We start from the raw sequence: 25,330 nt of genomic DNA, 5'->3' as shown, positions 1-25,330 counted from the left end.
GTTGGTGTACTTGCAGCTATTCCATCCTGTTCAGATGTCAATGTGCTATTCTGTTTATCATGCTATATATTGAAATAACTTGGGTTCCCACATTTGCAGTATATTTGAAAAATATGTTGAATGTAGATACAGAAAGATATTCTGTAATTGAAGAGATAATCATAGTAGCATGTCATAATATTTAATAACATTCAGTTATTCTAATTTTTTGTGCAGATACAATCTGAAGGTTGCGAGAATGTTTCCACAAGCACCACAGATCTACCAGAACTAATTGGAACTGAGAAGTTGAATCACAATCTTACCAATAATAGTGCTGCTGTCAAATCACCTAGAGGAGGAGAGAGCAACTCTTTCAGTAGCAAGTTACATAAGCCTGGGCAGTATGTAAAGCCAAATCCTCGAAAGCCAGACCATATATGTATTACAAGCATCTCAGAAGATACAACGTTTTTAAACCAAGGAAAGACTTTGTCTACCTGCAAATTACCAACTGTGCCACACCGATCATCCCAAATAGACTATACCACTTCTACTCTACCCCGTGCAAGTCACGTGATTTCTACAGCAGAAGGTTCAAGTCGAAGAACAAGCATCCATGAATTCATGTCAAGAGATAGTAGAGCACCTGTGTCGATAGATCCATCTCCAGGGAAAGTGCTAACAAGCACTCAGACATTACCCAGTGAGTACCAAGTAAATTATTGCCACCAAGCTCATTTCCCTCACCATGTTGCTTACCATATTCAAAAAGAATCTAATGTGCAGAAATCACGATTAATTCAACCGTATGGCAAAAGTCAGTCACTGGATCATGACTTAAATCTTGTAAACACCAAAAGGGTCTCTTGTGCTTCTTCAAATAGTGTAAAAGACCAAATCACTTCAAAATCAGCTTCATCTCTTGGGCTGGGTATTGTAACTGGAACTATAACAGGGGAACCTAACCCAAATGAAATGGTTTCCTTTTCTAGTGTTCACCTTTCTTCATCCAGTTTATCCACCAATCCTATCAGTGTGCTGCCTCAAAAGCCCAAAACACACCCAATTGATATCACTTTGGTGTCACCAATTAAAACGGAACAGCCCCCAGAGGAAAATCAAGGTATTATTCTTTCAAAATCCACTGATGAACTGTTTAAATTTGAGAATCAGGAGAGTAGTGGATTAAATTCTCTTCTTATCAGTGATATATCCCCCTCTAGTGAAGAAAATCTGAATGTTTCTGTTTCCCCCTCAGTAATGTCAGAAGACAAACAGACTGTATGGTATGAATATGGATGTGTTTAACTGACATTATTAAGGGACAGCTAGGGAATTACCAGTGAGCTCCTAGACAAATTAACATTTACTGTGTAATATTAGTTGGAAAAGGAATAAAATGTGAGGCATTTTGTTAAATAGAGATCTAATTAGTCCATTTCTTGTCATGTATTTATCTCCTCATTTGATATATTGATAAATTAGACCTCAGATTTTTGTCCAAAATTGTGTCCATTCATTTCATTTATAGGGTATCTGTTGAAATCTTAGCACATAATCATACTTCCATTAACAATTTAATTTATGTTTTGAACCATTGGGACATAATGATCCTTTTTAATCACAATCTACTATAAAAGCATCAATTTTTTGAAGAAAGTTTATCCAACTTTTGAACACAAGATCGAAGTACAATAATGATTACAGCTGGTGTTAAGCATTTTCTTAATTATTTCTTAAATGTATAAAAGATCCAAAGTTCAAATTTAAATGCATTCTGATAAAGAAGATTTGTTGTGGATGGAGAAACGGGGTGTTCATTTGGCTCTACAGAACTTCAAAAATTTCTCTACTACCAAGATTTTTATATTCCATGTTATTTTTCTGACTTGTCTTACAAAACATGGCCATTAAGTGAAGCTATATTTGATGGTTTCAGAAATTAAAATACACAAATGCCCCATGCCACATTGTTCCACTCGTGATAAATTATTAATTTCAATTGGGCTGCCATTGGGCAGTAGAGTGAAACTTTGATTTTTTTTTACAAGGAGTATAACAATTGGGCCGATGGAAAAGGGAGAGCTTACTTTTGCTGGAGAATTACAGAAACCCCAGAGGAGCAGACAGAAGAGAATTGAGTAAACTTCTAAACATGTAACATGGAAGCAGAAAACCAGCCATTTTTTTGTAATCCTTAAAATTTTAGATTTCATACATTGTGTTTAAATCAAGTATAATGGCCAGCAATGAAACTGAAACTTCATATTATTATACAACCTATTATAAAATACTTCCTGTAGAAAATAAAACTGCAAGGTGCAATGGACTAAATAGCAGCTTACGTTTGTAAGATGGTAAATGTCAGTGATAACCATATTCCATGAATAAAAGTAATTAGATTTCAAACTTTAATATTCTATGAACACTTCCAAATACTCATGTTCCCTAACTTTCCTGTATAGAGGAAGTAAAACTTACTGAATTTGAAAACAACCTTGGCAGCAGAAATTTTGTTGTTCACTTTAATTGAGAGAATGTTTTATGCTTACTAATATTTTTAAAAATTGGTATTTTCTTGCATATTTTGATTCATGAAAATACGGCATCTTCCAAAAATAATTTGTTTTGTATTTGCAATCCAGGAAAATCAAACCTGATGTATCTCAACCTTTTAGTCACTTGCTCAATTCCTATATCATATATATATATATAAAATTTATTGACTGTACTGAACACCTTAGCATTCATGGACATCTGAGATAGCAAAACTCCAAATATCAAGATATCTCTCCCTATCTCTATCCTAAATGACTATAAAGCACGTTGTAAGAAAACCATGTAGCAGAAATGAGGTAAACATACTCACATAGCTATTAAGTTGCTCCATATCTCAGCTTTCAGAATTTTGGGAGAGATGAGAAACATGGTACAATTGTTAAATGAATTTTTATCATTCTCATGGCATTGAAAACTTGTGTGTAAAAAGCCATCCTGAAGTTACATGAGTTTGGTGTAATGTCACAAACTGTCACAAATTACAGAAGATTTGATTGTCAGAAGGAAATGGAGTGAACAACGTTTTATTTTTTGTTTCATTGTTTTGTACTTGATGCTGGTTTGGATGTTCAGTAACTTCAAATCAATCCCAACATTATTCACCTCAGCAACCATACACTTAAAAACTAGAAAGAAAGTGCGAGTTGCAATTGTTCACAGTGGTTATTTGCCAAATTGCTTATTGTTGTTTCATTTTGGTTTCACAGTTTGAATCTCATTATTAAATATAGGCAAGCCTTTCATGAAACTGGATATTATGACTTTTATACTGAGCAATTATCTAGTTGATATCATTTCCTTTTATGCTTGGAACCCGCTCTGTTCAAATAACATTCAAAGTAATTACAACCTTGCATCTATGTCTGAAGTTTGTGGTCATAACTTTTTTTTAACGTCTCTGATTTCATTCAATTAGCCTTGCAATGGGCAAGCTGACTCAGTTCAAAATGTCAAAATATAAATGAAAGAATAATTAAGATGGTAACATAGGATATAAAAGTATGTGGCATTAACTAATGATTACTTGGTTTACTGTAAAATACACTGTGCAATTTAAAATTTGTTAAACTATTAAATGGAGAAATGAGAGCCAATAGCAAATTCATACCAATCTCTCAGCTGATGCACTAAAATCAGCAAGTTAAATTTATTGCAGCGTATTGTTATAAAACAATGAATATGAAAACATTAAATTTATTTTCAATATTAATGTTATGTTGCAATTACTAAAAAAGTTAAAATTTCCTCTAAAGAATATTGCAAAGTAGATATGTTAAAATAATGAAACAGTGTCCTTAGCATAATGATCTGTATAGAATATACTATTGAAAAGATTAATTTCTAAATTAATTTAAAGAGTTAAAGTATAGTTACTTTAATATTTAATGATATTGTCAGTGATCAACATCTGAACTGCATGTTTGTTTCAATGAGACAACCAATTTAATATATGAGTCCTATCACAGGCTGTCATAGTTTTTGTTAAAAAAAATAAATAACTATCAAACGTTCATTGAAATATTTCAGTTAAAATAAGTTTGTCAAAAAATCAGTAACTGGATTTAGTTATGAGGAAAAGTGTTTTCTTTCTGTTTCAAATGTTATAGCATAACAGAGACAGTTTGTTTAATCTAAAGTGAAAATCTTGTCCTGTTTAATCAATATTTAAATTTCAAGTATTGCACCCATCAGAGAGCTGCTTCTTTTTTGATAAGAGCTGGTTCTAAAAGATTATAGCTTTTGTCTCTTTGTTTCAGTAAACTTGATACTGAAGTTATGTATTTGTGTAGAAAGAAACAAAGATTAGCTTTGGAGGCTGCATATGATCTGTGTATTGTAATGTTGATTTAATAAAAGGTTAATCTTGCTTGTATAAACAAATGAAGTTGTAATGTTGTGCATGTTCCCCTGTCCTCATTCCCTCTCCCCACATGGCTGATTCATTTTTCAGTGTGTTAATCAGTTACTGACTATTTTAATCTTGCATCAAATAATCTAGTACACATTAACAGATTACAGATACAGATACACAAACATTTTGCTTTTGCATGTTTTTGCAACTATAAGTAATGAAGATTATCCATTTACATTTATTTCCTTGTTTAGTGCTGAGTCTTGATTGTATTTGCCTTCATTAGTATCATTTATGTTGTCTTTCCATTCCATGTCAACAGAAAGCACAATATAATTGCAGCATAGTTTGGTTTACATGCCATTCATAGTACATTGCAGGTCCAACCATTACAAAGTATTTGATGTTGCATCTTGATATTTTTTCCTGAAAGGTTTCTTGGGTAGTTTTAGAAGTGGAATATGAATGTAGGCACTTCAAACTAATTGCTCAGGTTCTAATGAATTACTGAGCCTTAAAGTCTGGTAATATTTTTGGTAATAGTACATAGTACTTTTTAATAGACATCATCCATGGCTTAAAATGAACAATTTAAGTATAAAAGTTGCAAAGAGATTAAAACTCAAATATTCTGATTTGCAGAGTGTTATAAATACTATGATGGTTTACAATAACATAAGATATAACGGTGTTTGTGAGAAGCTGGACCCATTTGTTAAAAGTAAATAGATTCCATTAGTTCACAGTTTAGCAGAAAAGACTTACCAAGATGTTTCTGGACCTGGGGGCCTGAGTCACAAGGAGAGGTTGCATAGACCTCAACATAGGAGATTGAGGGGTGACCTGATACAAGTATATAAGATCATTAGGATGAAGCATATTGAATTTTCCTATTGAGGGGGTTGTTAAAAACAAGAGGTTTAAGATCAGAAGCAAAAGGTTTAAAAGAGACATCAGGATAGCTTCTTCATACAAAGGGTGGTATATATTTAGCTGTGCTGTCACAAGTAGTGATTAAGGTGGGTACATTAGCTATATTTAAAAGCCATGTAAATGAGTACATGAAATGGAGGGAATTAGCAGTCTATGGGCTGAACAAAAGCAGGTGAAACTAAATCTCTGGGCAACACAGTTATATGGGTAAGTTGGGCTGAAGAGCTTGTCCCTATGCTGTATGACTAAGTGAACTGGTATTTTACATTCCTAATTTGGTGCAGTAATAATTTGTTGCAACCAATTAACAATATATTTACTTAAATCAGTCTATTTGGAAATTGCTTACTTTATTTCAAATTATTACTTCACGTGTCCCTTGAGTTTGATAGTAATATCAAACAACGTAGCATGTTTTTAATTATTTCTTAAATTTAATGGTCCCTATTTTAATAATTTTCTGTCCAATTATGTTTCTTTGGCAATTACATTTGTTTAAGTATAATGAACATAATTATAAAATTTTGACTCCATTATTTCATTCCATTAATTTTTGAATCATTTTGTTAGGCAATGTTTTACAGTGAGATTTTATACCAGGCCTTACCTATTTTTCTTTGGGATGATAAAATTGTATTGAATGTTGAGATTGATTCTGAATCACAATCTAGTCTTGATAGAAAGCAGAATGAGTTTCCCTTCTGCTCTATTTAAGCATGATACCTGATGCATGATTGACATTGATGTAAAGCAAACTGCTTCATATTAAGGTTAACATACTATTAATAGCACTTGTTAAATTAAAAATCTGCAGATATTGTAAGATATTTGGTGAGTAACTGCTCAATATGAAATGCTTTTGATTATTTTCTGCAGATATGGGATCTGTGCAAGAACTCAGAAGTGCACAAGGCAAAACTGGGGAGCAACAGAGCTCCCAGGTATAAATTCCCATCATCTGGTGATGTAGGATGTAGTGGTGAGTTTCCTGCCCAGAGTCTAATGGGAGGATTATCAGTTTACAAGCTAACATCACTATAGTGCTCTTTATTGCAGATGCATTCTGCTATGGCTGGCTTGATAGATTAAAAATATGCATGATTATTCTATTAAATTGGCTTTATATAAACACTTAATTGTTATGCAATATTAATTCACTTCTCATTCTGCATGCCTGGGCAGGGAACTACAGGTATTATTCAATAAAAATAAACATTTAAACAATTTTTATATTACATCTCTGCAAAGCACTACTGCTTGTGATAACAGCTTATTAATTCAAGTTCTCACGACAATCCCTGTCACTTTTAAGTTATGAATATTTTCAAAATTCTCACTCATGAAAATGTTCAACAAAATTTTTAAGTATTTATAAAGGTTTTTTTTCTGAATTACCAGTTTATCTTAACTGTTAGGTAGTGTAAATGTCCCTGGATCTATTCTGTTCTTGGCATCTTTCAAAGTTCTCTGTTCTTCTTGAACCATGAAGAAACATTTGTACATTGCTATTGTCTAGCTCAAACTATTTTATTAATATTGTCCTTGCATGTAGTTTTCTAATGCAGAAAACCAAGTATAATTTAAAAACAAATGACATTTAAAAATTCAGTTCTTTTTTCAAAACAGAAATGTTTGCAAGACATTCTAGTCATTGATAAACAATCAATTTACAACTTTCTTCTAGCCTGTCATTCTTTTCTCACCGTTAAGAGCTGCGCATATCAAGTGAGTTCTTGCAGTCTGTCCAGTATGTTTGCCCTCTTGTTCCATCACTTTTTCTTACTTGTATTCATTCATGGAAATTCCACTCAGATGAGATAGAAAGCAAGTTAAATGGCAATTTTATTTTTACCTTGGACATTACCAAAGCCCCCATAATTTCCAGTCCACCAGCAAAAGTTAGTGGTTGCAAGTTTTCAGGTGTTTTGAGGATTGGGTAAGTGATTTTTCTTTTAATGTTAATCTTTTGATGTTCCTTGAGAGTCACAAAGTTATCTGTCCTACAAGAATTCTTCAAGCTTCCTGCTTCTGGTTTCCCTCACCTATTTGTGAACTTGCCAATTCCTCCCAGTTACCATCCCAATATACTTGCACTAGTTTTGCTTTTTGTTTCCCATGCACTTTAAGGACATTCAGTCAGGATAAGAAAATAAAAATGAGGCACGGAAGTTAAACGTTTAACAGTGTATTTACCACTTCAGTTCTTCCCTTTGATTTCCATCCAAAGATAAAGAGATTTTCTTGTAATGTTACCAATATATCAACTTTCACCTTTCCTAGGAAGTAACAAGTGGCAAAAGATCTTTAAGCGTTATCACAGAGTATTAGCCCTTTGCTAACCATTTTTCCATTTGCTGGTAACTATTTTCATGCATGATCACATTTATACATTGAGCTTCACCTCTGTTTTTAAACCAGCATTATTTAAAGTCTTTCTAAATTTCTTCATCTTCTTTCTTCTGACTAACAAAACAGAAAGAAAAGTGTCCTTCATATTGTCATTTTGAAACCTGTAGCTCCTAAGCACCAAGACTCTCTGCATAAAGAAATATCACTAAAACATTACATGTTGAATCTTATTCAAGGAACTCCCTTTCTTTGACCTGCAGTGAGACATTGACTCTTGAATCAGTGAGCACAATTGTACTCTAATATTGTTACAAAAGTATTTCAAGAAAAGTAGAATTTTGTGGCATTTCACAGATTTTTCACAAGAGACCATGTGGTCTAGGTTTCATTAAATTTTGAAAAGTCTTTATCTGGTTTTCAACTAAGTCACGGTATTTTGTTTCAGTTATAATTTAATATTAAAGTTTTAAAACAGTCTGTTTTAGTTTAATTATTTGCAATGCTGCCTTCTTATCAGGCTATACTAATGTTAGCATAAATCGGATATGCAAATAAATTAGTGTATGGTATTTTGCACTGACTACTTCTGAATTATCACATACCATTCACTGTATTCCATCAGCAACATGATGGCGACATAATGCCATGACATTTCTTTGTGTCATGTAATCAAGCCTAACAGTGTAAAAGGCAATGGACTGAATTTAAATCTTGTATGTTTACCTCTTATTGCTCTATATGCGCAAACTTCGTATTTTGTAACAGCCTTTTTAAGTTAATGATAAGACCTTTTGGAAAGTGAATGCATTTTTAAACTGCTGGCCAGGATACTGTGTTATACTGACTTTTTTTGCTGATAACATCTGGTTCATTACATATGTGCTGTATAGTCTCTTACAGTTCTGTTTATTTGAAAGTGGCTGGCTGTTTTTATTTCTCATAACTTTTTATATTCCTAAAGTTTTAGAGAATTTTGTTACTCCACTAAATTTTGTGCACATCCTCTGGAAAAATAACCATGTATAAATTGAATGAAGAACTACGGCAAGAAAATGTTTGCAAAAGTTGTAGTGATTAATATTTGTTATTATAATTAGATTTTAATGAAAAGGTAATCTGTTCACATATTTTGGCTGTTGTTAAGTTAAAATAACATTTGCAATCTAAAATCAGTTGGCAAATCTACATGCACTGATTTTAGTTTCTTTCAAGTGTTTAGTGGTTAGTAATTTTAATAAGTTACTTTTGTACAAAATGTACACTAGTGAGAGTATCTTAAAATGTCTATCTAGCAGAAAATTTGAATATAACAGTATTTATGTATGTCATTTTCATCTTTTTGTTTACACTACTCAATTAAATTACCATTTATAGATAATAATGTCATCTTTTTTAAAATCTTGTAGCATGCTTATGTATTAGATTAAAGTTACTGGGAGAGTGTCATTGCTTTTTTGATGTCCAGATTAAATTTTAATCTGAAAGAGCCTCTAAAGTATTCATAAATTGGGTTTATTTGTGTATGATTAACAAAATGAATATTAAAAATACTTTCTTACTTCTTCTAAAATGTGTTATCAAGTAAAAGTGACTGACATTATGTAGCTACAAATTACATAATTACCATCATACACATATAAGAATAAATGATCTGATACAGGAATTACTGAAGATTAGAATAAACCTTTCCCATCATTTAAAATTTTCAGATCATTCAAGCTCAAGTGCATGATCAACTTATACAGTGCCTTTTATGTCATATTTCAAAGCACTGCACATTTATCCAATTACTTTAAGGTCAGTGATTTATTTAAATAAATTCAATTGCCATGCGTAAGAGATCTGATAAGCTTGAATGATATTTGTTGAAGTAGTTATTTAGCTGCACATAAATGATGGGATATTAAATATTGATCATGTTTTATATAATTTTTGGCCAAAGAATAACATTTTAAACATTTTGGTAAAATATCAGGTTTCATGGTAATTAAATTATAGAGTGATATTCAAACCCACATCCTTAAATGAGAATTTGCATCAGAAAAGGGATTTCAAACTTTTTTGCTGGAAAAAAAGGAATGTTCAAAGTAATTACTTTGTTGTCAATAACAAGTGCCGTTACTGGTTGGTATTGAGTTCCATAATGATAATTTTGAAGACTGTAAGAATTAGCCAAAAACTAAGCAAATATTTTTACTTGCGTTACAATGTCCCTGAAATAGCTCACACAAATAATAAAACACTCACTTTAGAACATAGGTCTAAAAGAAGAAGTAGTCGCTTACTTTATAATCAGTCCATTAACATCGTTTTCTTCTGCCTAATACACAACAATGGACATCCAAATATTTAAGAATGAAAGCTAAGATTCAGTAAAGTCTGCTTATCTGGCTGTGCACTGAATTGGCATTCAAACCACTGTTTGGAATTTCACAACTACTCTCTAACATCAATTTAAGTTTTGACTAATTTTGCTAATAAAATAATCAGAAACTGCTGGAATTTGGCCTTATGTTCTGTGCAAAGGAATTTAAGAATTTCAGAGCTCAAAAAGGTAACAGGCATTTCCTTTAAAAAAAACAGCACTGACAACAAACATCAAGGGTTGCAAGAATGATAATTTTGAGACAAATGAAATTATGAAAACTACCAGAAAATTTGAAATCAGTACACAACTGAATCACTGACAAAGATTGTTACAAGTTAGGTGAGGTAATGTATGTTTAATTTGTAATGTACTTATAGTGTCATTCATTTTATAGGAGCATACTGCTCACAGCTATGTGCAGAATTTTGTCTCAAACAACTTATAAATTTCCTTAAAGTTCGTTAACTTTGAGCTTTAACTGGTTAGTTATCTCAAGATCCATTTCGCAATTCATGGAAGATTTTGAAGCTTTCAGCAATGGAATTAGAAAGTGTCTTCATGCAATATTAGTAATTTGCTCTTCCATCTTTCATCAATTAATTTATCTCAGTGCAAAATTCAATTTGGTAGTTTGCAATTTTTGGGTTATGAGATACTGTTGCAGTTCCAAGTTATTATCTGATTCTTGCTTTTGTATAGGTGAGGTTATTAGTATGAATGCAATAAATAATTACTGAAAGTTTGCAGATTTGGCACTAACATTGCTACTTTAAAGCTTAATGATTCATTTAACATTCCTTAACCTCACTGCTAAACATACATTTTGTATCAGGGAAAATATCTCCATTAATGCATTCTAAAGAGTTTGTCAATTATTTTCTGATTAATTGCCAGTTGATTTTTGCAATGATTGTGCAGGTGTTCAGTGCTTTCGAGTTTTGTTTCAAGTTTTTGAAGTTTACGGGATATGGCATGACAGATGAAGAGGACTTTAAATCAACTCAAAAGTTTCTGCATAAATCAGCTGTGACCAGAAATGTATATATTAGTAGGACTACCATTTGGAGTTCAGCATTATCTGGAAAGTGATCAATTGCACGCAGAACAAGAAAGCTGATGGAATGGAACAGGTACTAGATGAGGTCATAACATAATATAAAACATAACATAGAATAGTACAGCACAGGTACAGGCCTTTTGGCACAAGACGTCTGTCCCAACCAGGACGCAAGTTCAAATTAATCCCATTGTCCTGTGCATGTTGTGTATCTCTCCATTTTCTGCCTGTCTAAATGCTTCTTTAAATTTGCTTTCACCACTTCCCCTAGCAACATGTTCCAGGCACCTTCCACTCTAAGTATAGAAAACTTGTATATTTCCTTTCAATTTCCTCCCTCTCAGCTTAAAGCTGTGTCCTCTAGAATTTGGCATTTTCACACTGAGAAAGAGATTTTGACTTTCTACCAAACCTAGACTTTTTATAATTTTTTATCTTTTGATCAGGTTACTCTTCACCTTCCAAGACCCAGAAGGAAACATCATCTCCACATCCACTCTATCAGGGCTTTGCACAATTCAATAGATTTCAATGAAGTATCTCCTCATTATTCTGAACTCTAGTGAATACAGGCCCAGAACTATCAAACACTCTTCATAAGAAAAGCTATTCAATCCTGGAATCATTTTCGTGAGCCTCCTTTGAATCGTCTCCTTTTTCAGCATATCCATTCTAAGACAAAGAACCCAAAACTGCTCATAATACTGCAAGTGAGGTCTCTAATGCTTTATAAAGTCTCAGCATTACATCAGCATATTACAGACAGACAGACATACTTTATTGATCCCGACGGAAATTGGGCTTCGTTACAGTTGCACCAACCAAGAATAGAGTAGAAATACAGCAAAATAAAACCAGAAATAATTAAATGATAATAAGTAAATTATGCCAAGTGGAAATAAGTCCAGGACCAGCCTATTGGCTCAGAGTGTCTGACACTCCGAGGGAGGAGTTGTAAAGTTTGATGGTCACAAGCAGGAATGACTTCCAATGACACTCAGTGTTGCATCTCGGTGGAATGAGTTTCTGGTTGAACGTACTCCTGTGCCTAACCAGTACATTATGGAGTGGATGGGAGACATTGTCCAAGATGGCATGCAACTTGGACAGCATCCTCTTTTCAGACACCACCGTCAGAGAGTCCAGTTCCACCGCCACAACATCACTGGCCTTGTGAATGAGTTTGTTGATTCTGTTGGTGTCTGCTACCCTCAGCCTGCTGCCCCAGCACACAACAACAAACATGATAGCACTGGCCACCACAGACTCGTAGAACATCCTCAGCATCATCCAGCAGATGTTAAAGGACCTCAGTCTCCTCAGGAAATAGAGATGGCTCTGACCCTCCTTGTAGACAGTCTCAGTGTTCTTTGACCAGTCTGGTTTATTGTCAATTCATATCCCCAGGTACTTGTAATCCTCCACCATGTCCACACTGACCCTTTGGATGGAAATAGGGGTCACCGTTGCCTTGGCAGTCCTCAGGTCCACCACCAGCTCCTTGGTCTTTTTCACATTAAGCTGCAGATGATTCTGCTCACACCATGTGACAAAGTTTCCCACCGTAGCCTTGTACTCAGCCTCATCTCCCTTGCTGATGCATCCAACTATGGCAGAGTCATCGGAAAACTTCTGAAGATGGCAAGACTCTGTGCAGTAGTTGAAGTCCAAGGTGTAGATGATGAAGAGAAAGGGAGACAGGACAATCCCCTGTGGAGCCCCAGTGCTGCTGACCACTCTGTCTGACACACAGTGTTGCAAGCGCACATACTGTGGTCTGCCAGTCAAGTAATCAATAATCCATGACACCAGGGAAGCATCCACCCGCATCACTGCCAGCTTCTCACCCAGCAGAGCAGGCAGCAGAAGCTGACAGTAATTATTTTCTAGTTCTCTTGAAATGAATGTTGCATTTGCCTTCCTTGCCACAGACTCAACTTACAAATTAATCTTTAGGTATTCCTGCACAAGGATTCCCAAGTACCTCAGTTTTTTGTATTTTCTCTCCATTTAGAAAATGGTCGACCCTTTCATTTTTTCCTCAAAAGTGCATGACCATATACTTCCCAACACTATTCCATTTGCCATTTCTTTGCCCATTCTCCTAATAGGTCTAAGTTTTTCTATAGCCCCTCTACTTGCTTGAGACTACTGCTCCTCCACCTGTCTTCATATTGTCTGCAAACTTTGTAACAAAGCCATCAATTCCCTTGTTTAAATCATTGACATATAATGTAAAAGGAATTGGTCCCAACACAGAATGCTGTGGAACACCACTAGTCACCAGCAGCCAGTCAGAAATGACTTGCTTTATTCCCTCTCATTACCTCCTGCCAATCAGCTACAGCTTTATCCATGCTAGAATCTTTGCTGCAACACCATGGGCTCATAGCTTGTTAGGCAGCTTCATCTGTGGCACCTTGTCAACGGCCTTCTGGAAATCCAAGTACACAATATCCACTGATTCTCCTTTGTCTATCCTGCTTGTTATTTCTTCAAAGAATTCCAACTGAATTGTCAGATAGGATTTTTGCTTCAGTAAACCATACTGACAATGGCCTATTTTATGGGTCTGCAAGTTCTCTGAGACCTCATCCTTTATAATCAACTCCAACATCTTCCCAATCTCTGAGGTAAGGCTAACTGGCCTATAATTTCCTTTCTTCTGCCTCTTTCCCTTCTTGAAGAGTGCAGTGACATTTGCAATTTGCCATTTTTCCAAAACCATTCCAGAATCTAGTGATTCTTGAAAGATCATTACTAATGCCTCCATGATCTCTTCAGCCACCTCGTTCAGAATTCTGAGGCTTACACCATCTGGTCCATATAACTTATCTACCATCAGACCTTTCAGTTTCCCAAGATCCATCTCTAGTTATGGTAACTTCACACACTTCCTGACCCCCGACACCTGGAACTTCCACTATACAACTAGTATTTTTCACAGTGGGCGGTGACACAAAATACTTAATTCAGTTCGCTCACCATTTCTTTGTCCCCATTACTACCTCTCCAGCATCAGTTTTCAGCGATCCAATATCCACTCTCACCTCTCTTAAGCTTTATGTATCTGAGGAAATTTTTGGTATCCTCTTTAATATTATTGGCTGGCTTACTTTGGTACTCCATCTTAAATGACTTTTTTAGTTGCCTTCTGTTGGTTTTTAAAATCTTACCAATCCTCTAAATTCCCACAAATTTTTTTCTCTGTTATATGCCTTCTCTTTCCTTTAAAATCCTACTTCTTCTTCGGGATGCATATATCCTGTGCCTTCCAAATTGCTTACAGAAATTCCAGCTATTGCTGTTCTGCCATCATCCCTGCCCGTGTTTTTTGCCAGTCGTTTCTGGCCAACTCCTCTCTCATGACTCTGTAATTCCCTTTACTCCACTGTAATGTTGATAGATCTGATTTTAGCTTGTCCTCCTCAACTTTCTGGGTGAATTTGATCATATTATGATTGCATGCCCCTAAGGGTTCTTTTACCTTGAAATCTGTATTCTGGTTCATTACACAACACCGAATCCAGAATTGTTGACCCCCTGGTGGAGTTAACTACAAGCTGCTCTAAAAAGTCATCTCGTAGAAAATCCCCCTCTTTGAATCCATCCCTGACCTGGTCTTCCCAATCTACCTGCACATTGAAGTCACGCCCCCCCCCCCACCCCATGAGTATTGCAACACTGCCCTTTTGGAAAGCATTTTCTATCTTCTGTTGTAATTGGTAGGTCATATCCTTACTATTTTTTGGGGGGTCTGTACTGTATTCCACTCCCATCAGGGTCTTTTTACCCTTGCAGTTCCTTGGGTCTATCCACAATGATTCAACACCTTCTGACCCTATATCACCTCTTTCTAGCAATTTGATTTCATTTTTTACCGGCAGAGTAACTCCGCCCCTTCTGCCTTCCTACCTGTCCTTTCAATACATTGTGTATACTTGGATATTAAACTCCCACCTGTAATCTTCTTTCAGCCATGATTCAGTGATGCTTACAACATTATGCCTGCCAATCTGCAACTGTGCTGCAAATTCATTTACATTATTCCCTATACTGTGCACATTCAAATACACCCTCTACAATTTTGATCGCCTTTTACGTTGCAACTCATCCTGTTGACTACAGTTTTGCTCTATCAATAGCCTCTCCTTACTATAAATTGCCTCTGTTTGTAAACCAGCTACCTCATCTTCAGCACTTTCCTACAATACTTCTTCCATTGAAATATATGCAGCTTAGGACCCTAGTTGTTCCATGCTCAACCTCTTGATACCTAACTTTGTCTGAAGTCTTACCAACATCTGCCTCCACAACCTCTCCACTATTAAGACTTTCTGCTTCCCAAACCCCAACAACTCTAGTTTAAACCCCACTGTGCAGCATTAACAAGCCTTTCCTCTAGGATATTAGTCCCCCTCCAGTTCAGGTGCAAACCATCCCTTTTGTACAGGTCCCACCTTCCCTGAAATAGAGCCCAATGATCCAAAACTCTTATGCCTTCCCTCCTACACCAACTCCTTAGCCAGTTATTAAACTGTATAATCTTTCCAGTTCTGGCCTCACTAGCACATGGTGTGGGCAGCAATCCTGTGATTACAACCTTGGAGGTCCTGCTCTTTAATTTTGCACCTAATTCCCTGAATTCCCTATGCAGAACCTCGTCACTCGTCCTACCCATGTTACTAGTCCCACGTGGACCATGAATTCTAGTTGTACATGCTCCCACGCAAGAATGATCTAATTACCTAAAGCTTTATTTGCAAGATAGCCATTACAGAACATTTGAAAGTTGAATGGCAAACGGTGCAATATTAGAAAAAACTGTAATGACACTACATAATGAAAATGGTAATAGATTGGTATGTTATTTATTATTTATTGGGTGGGATATAAACTTCTGATTGCCAATCCTGAGAAAGGACATATTGCTAGAATGCTGAGATTATGAGGAGATATTACATTCCAGAAGTGCTTAAAAAAAGTAATCTAGAATTTATCAAGATCCTCATGAATTTTTTTCAATAATGGCAAATAATTTAATTTATATAAATTCTTTATATCATTATCAACTCTTATACCTAAATTATACCATTTATCGGCCATCTAAGTTGAGTTATTAATCGACATTGACTATAATCTCCTTTAGTAAGGGATAGAATTTCACTTTTATCCCAATTTGTTTTGTACCCTGATATTTTCCCATATTCTTCCAATCTAGAAGATAATTTACGCAACAATTGTAATGGGTTAGTTAGATAATTTTCGACATAATCAAGAAATTGGTACTTTTTTACACTCTACTTGGTCTTGTTCTAAAATTCAACCTTTTTGGACAAATTTAAGAGTTTTATTGGAACAAATTATTGGAATACAACTTCCACACAATCCAATATTATTTTTACTAGGCGATATTGAAGGGATAAAATCAAAATCCAAATTGAATAAATATCAGAAAGAATTCATAAAAATTGCATTGGCAGTAGCCAAAAAGGCTATTGCAGTTACTTGGAAATCAGATTCATGCTTAAGTATAAATCATTGGAAGAATGAAATTTTTAGCTGCATTCCACTTGAAAAAATTACTTATAATTTAAGAGATAAATATGAAATATTTCTGAAAATTTGGTGCCCTTATGTACAAAAAATAGGATTAAATATATAGGTGCTCCGAAGATAAAATTATTCGTTATCTGGGGAAAGAAATAAATATACATATTAAAGCTATTATGAACTCCATGGAGCATGTGGGGATCTTCCAAAATCCAGGCATTCTTTCTTGCTTTCTTTTTTCTTCTTTTTTTCTATAGGGATATGTTAGGGGGAGGGGGGGAAAGGTTGATAATTTTCTTTTTTCTTTCTGTAACCTATTTGAAAATTCAATAAAAAAAATTTTAAGTAATCTATACAAAGATTGCATTTATTTGGCTACTGAATTTTATGGAAAATCTAGATGCAAACAAAATAAATCTTCAAATGTAAATTATGGCACTGTAATACATCCTCATTTTTAACACAGAACAGCACATATGTGAACACGGTCTATGGTCCACAATTCCTGTGTCAAATATGAGCTAAATTAAACTAATCCCTTCTGCCTGCACATGATCCATATCCCTTCATACCCTGCCTGTCTAAAAGTCTTTTAACATATTTTAACTGCTTTCACCACCACCCCTAGCAGTGCATTCTAAGTATTACCAAACCCCTAGCTTCCCGCTGATGACTGCTCTATTATAAAGTATGCTATCTCGTTTACTTTTATGTTGCTTTTCAGTTCCCTTGTCAGCCATGGTTGTGTCCTCCTGCCTTTAGAATACCTCTTCTTTGGGATGTATCTTTGCTACCTTAGTGCTGTATCTCAATAAATAAATAAATAAATAAATAAATGTAGAGATAGATAGATAGATAGATAAATAGAATGTTACTTCTTCTTTGGGGTGTATCTGTCTATCTTCTGAACTGCTTCCAGAAACTCCAGCCATTGCTGCTCTGCCATCATCCCTGCCAATCAATTTTAGCCAACTCCTCTCTCATGCCTCTATATTTCTCTTTAATACTGTTATATATGACTTTAGCTTCTCCTTTTCAAATTGCAGGGTGACTTCTATCACTGTCTCCTAAGGGTTCCTTTACCTTTAACTCTCTAATCAATTCCAATTCATTGCTGAACACAATTCTGAATAGCTGATCCTCTAGTGGGCTCAAGTATGAGCTGTTGTAAAAAGCCATCTCATCAGCAGTCTATAAATTCTCTTGGGATCCAGCACCAACCTAATTTTTCCAATCTACCTACATGTTGAAATTCTCCATGACTATTATAACATTTCCATTTTAATATGCATTTTCTATCTCCTGTTGTAATTTGTAGATCTCATCTTTGCTACTGTTCGGAGACCTGTATATAACTCCAATCAGGAGTCATACTCTTGCAGTTTGTTATCTCAGCCCACAAGGACTCTACACCTTCTGATTTCTGTCCCCTCTTCCTAATAATTTGATTTAATTTTTTACCAACTGAGCCAACCCACCCCCTCTGTCTGCCTGTCCTTCCAGCCACAATTCAATGATGTCTACAATGTGTAACTATGCCAATCTGTAACTATGCTACAAGTTCATCTACCTTATTCCGTATAATGTGTGCATTCAAATATAACACCTTCAGTCCTGTATTCATCACCCTTTTTGGTTTTGTCTCCCTTGTACATTGCAGCTCATCCATTTGACTGTAATTTTGCTGTATCATCTGCATCTCCTTACTAGCAGCCTCACTACACACTTCCTTTGTTTGTAATCAACTGCCCCATCCTCAGTCCTATCACTGCAGTTCCCATCCCCCTGCCAAATTAGCTTAAACCCTCCTGAACAACTTGAACAAACCTAGCTGCCTCAGGTTCAGGTGTAACCCTTCCTTTTTGTACAGGTTGTATCTTCCCAGAAGAGATTTAAATGATCTCTAAGTTCAAAGTAAAATATATTATCAGAATACATACATACATGTCACTGCATTCAGCCCTGAGATTCTTTTTTTCTGCTGGAATACTTAGCAAAGCGATAGAACAGTAACTGTAAACAGGATCTGTAAACTGTAAACAAACTGCAAATGCAGGTAATAAATAGCAATAAATAACGAGCATGAATTAACAAGATAAAGGAGTCTTCAAATGAATGCTGTTAGCCCTTTTTGTTAAAGAGTCTGATGGTTGAGGGGTAGGGACTGTTCTTGAACAAGGTGGTGCAAGTTCTGAGACATTTGTAACTTCTAGATGATGGCAGCAGTGAGAAAAGAGTATGACCTGAGTGGCGAGGATCTTTGATGATGGACTCTACTTTTATATGGCAATGTTTCATGTAGTTGTGTACAATGGTTGGGAGGTTTTTACCCGTGATGTACTGGGCCAAATCCACTACCTTCTGAGGGATCTTCTGTTCAAAGGCATTGGTGTTCCCTTACCAGGCCATAATGCAACCAGTCAGTACACTTTCCACCGCACATCTATAGAAGTTTGCCAATGTTTTTAATGACATGCCAAATCTCCGCAGACTCCTGAAGAAGTAGAGGTTCTGTTGCCCTATGTTGAGTTCAAAGCAGATTGGCACCTCCTGTGACACCTGTTATGAACCCCATAACTGGGTATCCTACCAGCAAAGATAGGAGTATCCGTTGAAGTCTGATGATACTATTTTTAACAGTATTTATTAGTAAAAATACACAAAAATAATATCAATGCAAATATACAGATAATATACAACATCAATACTAAACCTAAAAGTGCGGGTATAATAATAATCAATAAGAAATAAGCTCTATCATTGTCTAGGGGATAATGAATTGTCCGATGGAAATATAAAGTTCAGTTCAGTTCATGCAGGCTGCGGTCATTGCTGATCACTGTGTTGCAATTGTTGGAGAGAGAGAGAGAGAGTAACAGCTATTAACTTGCCGACTTTCCTTTTACAATCTTGATCTGTCGATGCATTGTTTTCATGGCCATTCACGTATGACCCCTCTGTCCTTTAGCTAGACCGTTCCGTGGAGGACTCATCACTCAGGCAAGGGCGGACACACACACAAGCCCCCACCGGTCTCGTAGCATCTCTCCTAGTGTGTCTGAGGGGTGTTCCCCAGACCCTACTTTTTTCCTCACTCACGGGGTCTCGGGTGTCAATTAGGTTGGGATGATGCAATCCCTCAACCAGACCACTCTGGTTGCCCCCTGAGGGGTTTCAATGAATAGAACAGTACTCAATACACAATTCCTTCTCCAAGAGACAATAGCAGTAATCAGTGGTTCCGTTCCGCTTTTGTTAGGAGGAGACATTCCACCTTTGTGTATCCCTGCATTGTCTCTCTCTCATTACTGACATGAGCTATTTATCTCTCTCATTTCCTGGGTATCAGACCCGAAATAATAGCGATTTTGCAATTCTCAAAAAAGGGGGGGGGGCGACTTTGCACCCTTCTGCCCATCAGAATTGCTGCTCATTCATAACACACCACTGGGCCAAACTATTGATGTCTGCCATTCCTTTAGATTTATCAGCTACATGGAGAGAGGGGACCTGCTGCATGGGCAACAGATTGTTTTCTATATTGTACTGCCCTGACTTGTGTACTGGCTTGCATATGACATAGACAGCTAGTATGCAACATCCTATGGTCAACTCCAACTGATGCAGGGCCTTGCTGGATGAGGAAGTAGAAAGGTGAGTTGGTAAGTTTGCTAATGACGCAAAAATTAATGGTGTTGCGGATAGTTTAGAAGGTTACCATAGGTTACAGCAGAACATTGATAGAGCTGGGCTGAGAAGTGGCGGTTGGTGTTCAATACAGAAAAGTGTGAAGTAATACATTTGTAAGATCAAACTTGCAGGCTGAATACAGAGTTAACAGCAGGCTTGTCAGCTGTGGGGATGAACAGAGGGATCTTGTGGTCCATGTCCATAGATCCTTCAAAGTTGTCACACAAGTTGATAGGGTTGTCAAGAAGACATATGGTGTGTTGGCCTTCATTAGTCAGGGGATTGAGTTGAAGAGCTGCCAGGTAATGTTGCAGCTCTATAAGACTCTGGTTAAAACTAAATTGGAGAATTCAGTCATGCCGAAGAGTTTTAGTCCAAAATGTCGACGGTACTCTTTTCCATAGATGCTGCCTGGCTTGCTGAGGTCCTCCAGCATTTTGTGTGTGTTGCTTGGAAAGATGCTGAAGCTTTAGAGAGGTTACAGAAGAAATTCACCAGAATACAATCTCAATTAGAGAGCATGTCTTATGAGGGAAGTTTGAGCGAGCTAGAGTTTTTCTCTTTGGAGTGAAGCAGGATAAGAGGTGTTTTGATAAAGGTGTGTAAGATGATAAGAAGCATTGACTGAGTAGATGACTAGTACTTTTCCCAGGCAGAAATAGCTAATATGAAAGGGTATAATATCCTGATTGGAGATAGTCAGAGATAAGTTTTTACATTGTGTGGTAAGTGCATGGTATGTGCTGCCAGGGTGGAGGTAGAGGCACATTAGGAACATTTAAGAGACTCTTAGATTGGCACATGAATAAAAGAAAAATTGAGGGCAATGCAGGAGGGAAGCGTTAGATTGATCTTGTAGTTGGTTAAAAGGCTGGCAGAACATTGTGGGATGAAAGCCCTGCACTGTGCGACGTACTATGTTCTATTTCAGCAGATTACATTTGCCCAACTGGCACATTAATTTTTAAAAACTGCAGGAGATTTTATGTGGAAAATGACAGACTGTAGGAGAATGATATATCATTGAATCATATAAACATAGAACACAGACCCACCTCACCCACGCGGATAAAGAAGCCTGTCTACATTAACCCTATTTGTCCACGTTAGCCAATATTCACTACACCTTTTTATATCAAGTGCCTGTCCAAACACCTTTCAAATACTATTATAGTATCTGACTCTTCCACTTTCTGTAGTAGCTCATTCTCTAATTTCTGTGTGAAAAACTGAACTTCTCTTGCATTAAATTTATGTCCTTTGGTTCTATGAAGGCATAATAGATTGCAGGTGCTGGAATCTGCAGCAAAAACAACTGGAGGAACTCAGTGGATCAGGCGACATGTAGGGAGGCAGGATCATCATTTCTGGTTAAAACTCTGCATCAGTGTTTTCTCCTCTGATTATAGACTTCCCTGCTCTGTAATAGATCTATAAAGCTATCTTGAGAATAGAGATTATTAAAGGATGATCTGATAGAAGGTATAAACACTACTTAAAGTGATTGCAACAGGGGCAGCAGCCACATGAGATTTATTATACGCTGTAATACCTAATGTTGGAATTGGGAAAGGAATTAAATCCAGTATTAGCTTTCCAAATGGGATTAGATAAATATATCTGTAAAGAAACATTGGGGCTCTGATGAAAGTGGGAGAGTGGAACGACCGATCTGCAGCAAAAATGGTGAATGCAGGTTCCATTTCAACATTTAAGAGAAAATTGGAAAGGTACGTGGATGAAAGGGGATGGAAGACTAAGGTCCTAGTGCAGTCCGATGGGACGAGATCGATTAATAGTTCAGCATGAACCAGATGGACCGAAGAGCGTATTTCTGTGCTGTCGTGCTCTATGGATCTATGACCACTATTTTAATGTTATCGTATTATAACATCATTCGGGACAATTATGAAACATAATTATGGAGCTTAGAAAAATAGTGGGCTATGGGTAACCCTAGGTAATTTTTAAAGTAATTACATGGTCGGCACAACGTTGTGGGCCGAAAGGCCTGTATTGAGCTGTAGATTTTCTGTTTCTATGTTTCTAAAAATGCAATTCTCTTGATACTACAGTGATTCAAATGATCAAGATTCCAACATCCGGCAAAGGCCCTTTTCACTCACGAGACAAACGGGTGGTTTTTCTGTGATCCAAACACTGACACTGTTGCCTTTTTTTTGAGATGTTAATACTTTGCTAGCAAAGTCTCTACGGTTCCCGGGCCCCTCGCGCTCTGATCTGGCACCCCTTGCGCCCAGAGTCAACCGTGTATCCGAACCCCTCGCGCACAGAGTCAACAGTGTATCCGAACCCCTCGCGCCCAGAGTCCCAGTGTATCCGAACCCCTCGCGCACAGAGTCAACCATGTATCCGGACCCCTCGAGCCCAGAGTCCCCGTGTATCCGGACCCCTCACGCCCAGAGTCCCCGTGTATCCGGACCCCTCGCGCCCAGAGTCCCCGTGAATCCGGACCCCTTGCGCCCAGAGTCAACAGTGTATCCGGACCCCTCGCGCCCAGAGTCCCCGTGTGTCCGGACCCCTCGCGCCCAGAGTCCCCGTGTGTCCGGACCCCTCGCGCCCAGAGTCCCCGTGTGTCCGGACCCCTCGCGCCCAGAGTCCCCGTGTATCCGGACCCCTCGCGCCCAGAGTCCCCGTGTATCCGGACCCCTCGCGCACAGAGTCCCCGTGTATCCGGACCCCTCGCGCCCAGAGTCCCCGTGTATCCGGACCCCTCGCGCCCAGAGTCCCCGTGTATCCGGACCCCTCGCGCCCAGAGTCCCCGTGTATCCGGACCCCTCGCGCCCAGAGTCAACCGTGTATCCGGACCCCTCGCGCCCAGAGTCCCCGTGTATCCGGACCCCTCGCGCCCAGAGTCAACCGTGTATCCGAACCCCTCGCGCACAGAGTCAACAGTGTATCCGAACCCCTCGCGCCCAGAGTCCCCGTGTGTCCGGACCCCTCGCGCCCAGAGTCCCCGTGTGTCCGGACCCCTCGCGCCCAGAGTCCCCGTGAGTCCGGACCCCTCGCGCCCAGAGTCCCCGTGTGTCCGGACCCCTCGCGCCCAGAGTCCCCGTGTATCCGGACCCCTCGCGCCCAGAGTCCCCGTGTATCCGGACCCCTCGCGCACAGAGTCCCCGTGTATCCGGACCCCTCGCGCCCAGAGTCCCCGTGTATCCGGACCCCTCGCGCCCAGAGTCCCCGTGTATCCGGACCCCTCGCGCCCAGAGTCAACCGTGTATCCGGACCCCTCGCGCCCAGAGTCCCCGTGTATCCGGACACCTCGCGCCCAGAGTCAACCGTGTATCCGGACCCCTCGCGCCCAGAGTCCCCGTGTATCCGGACCCCTCGCGCCCAGAGTCGCCGTGTGTCCGGACCACTCGCGCCCAGAGTCCCCGTGAATCCGGACCCCTCGCGCCCAGAGTCCCCGTGTATCCGGACCCCTCGCGCACAGAGTCCCCGTGTATCCGGACCCCTCGCGCCCAGAGTCCCCGTGTATCCGGACCCCTCGCGCCCAGAGTCCCCGTGTATCCGGACCCCTCGCGCCCAGAGTGCCCGTGTATCCGGACCCCTCGCGCCCAGAGTCCCCGTGTATCCGGACCCCTCGCGCCCAGAGTCCCCGTGTGTCCGGACCCCTCGCGCCCAGAGTCCCCGTGTATCTGGACCCCTCGCGCACAGAGTCCCGGTGTGTCCGGACCCCTCGCGCCCAGAGTCCCCGTGTATCCGGACCCCTCGCGCACAGAGTCCCCGTGTATCCGGACCCCTCGCGCCCAGAGTCCCCGTGTATCCGGACCCCTCGCGCCCAGAGTCCCCGTGTGTCCGGACCCCTCGCGCCCAGAGTCCCCGTGTATCTGGACCCCTCGCGCACAGAGTCCCGGTGTGTCCGGACCCCTCGCGCCCAGTCCCCGTGTATCCGGACCCCTCGCGCCCAGAGTCCCCGTGAATCCGGACCCCTCGCGCCCAGAGTCCCCGTGTATCCGGACCCCTCGCGCCCAGAGTCCCCGTGTATCCGGACCCCTCGCGCACAGAGTCCCCGTGTATCCGGACCCCTCGCGCCCAGAGTCCCCGTGAATCCGGACCCCTCGCGCCCAGAGTCCCCGTGAATCCGGACCCCTCGCGCCCAGAGTCCCCGTGTATCCGGACCCCTCGCGCCCAGAGTCCCCGTGTGTCCGGACCCCTCGCGCCCAGAGTCCCCGTGTGTCCGGATCCCTCGCGCCCAGAGTCCCCGTGAATCCGGACCCCTCGCGCACAGAGTCAACCGTGTGTCCGGACCCCTCGCGCCCAGAGTCCCCGTGTGTCCGGACCCCTCGCGCCCAGAGTCCCCGTGTGTCCAGACCCCTCGCGCCCAGAGTCTCCGTGTGTCCGGACCCCTCGCGCACAGAGTCTCCGTGTGTCCGGACCCCTCGCGCCCAGAGTCCCCGTGTGTCCGGACCCCTCGCGCCCAGAGTCTCCGTGTGTCCGGACCCCTCGCGCCCAGAGTCCCCGTGTGTCCGGACCCCTCGCGCCCAGAGTCCCCGTGTGTCCGGACCCCTCGCGCCCAGAGTCCCCGTGTGTCCGGACCCCTCGCGCCCAGAGTCCACGTGTGTCCGGACCCCTCGCGCCCAGAGTCCCCGTGTGTCCGGACCCCTCGCGCCCAGAGTCCCCGTGTATCCGGACCCCTCGCGCCCAGAGTCCCCGTGTGTCCGGACCCCTCGCGCCCAGAGTCCCCGTGTGTCCGGACCCCTCGCGCCCAGAGTCCCCGTGTATCCGGACCCCTCGCGCCCAGAGTCCACGTGTGTCCGGACCCCTCGCGCCCAGAGTCCCCGTGTATCCGGACCCCTCGCGCCCAGAGTCCCGGTGTGTCCGGACCCCTCGCGCCCAGAGAGCTGGGGCTGGTTGTTCCAAATGCTCACTGATCGCGCCATGTCTCTTATTCAGTCCATACCGCAACATTTCTGATCCTGTTGTAATAATACAATAGGATTTATGTAGGTACATGAAAATCGTA

General features: G+C 39.8%; 1 protein-coding gene across 4 annotated transcripts in view; it reads left to right on the top strand.

Moving 5' to 3' along the window:
• The window catches only part of LOC132402897 (girdin-like), a 284,694-nt gene extending 275,537 nt beyond the window's left edge, over positions 1-9,157 (top strand). For 3 of the 4 annotated variants that reach the window (XM_059985971.1, XM_059985970.1, XM_059985969.1), the window contains one exon: positions 217-2,001. In XM_059985971.1, the coding sequence (XP_059841954.1) occupies positions 217-1,290 (1,074 nt within the window). In that variant the 3' untranslated portion in view covers positions 1,291-2,001. Of the gene's footprint in view, positions 1-216; positions 2,002-6,202; positions 6,306-7,801 lie in introns of those variants that run through there. The other variant, XM_059985972.1, reaches the window with a different exon arrangement.
• The last annotated feature ends 16,173 nt before the right edge of the window (positions 9,158-25,330 follow it).

This window comes from Hypanus sabinus, chromosome 12 (genome assembly GCF_030144855.1).
Source record: "Hypanus sabinus isolate sHypSab1 chromosome 12, sHypSab1.hap1, whole genome shotgun sequence".
In the NCBI taxonomy this organism is placed as follows: Eukaryota; Metazoa; Chordata; class Chondrichthyes; order Myliobatiformes; family Dasyatidae; genus Hypanus; species Hypanus sabinus.
The sequence above is the reverse complement of the archived record's forward strand: the minus strand, read 5'-3'. Positions and strand labels throughout refer to the sequence as shown.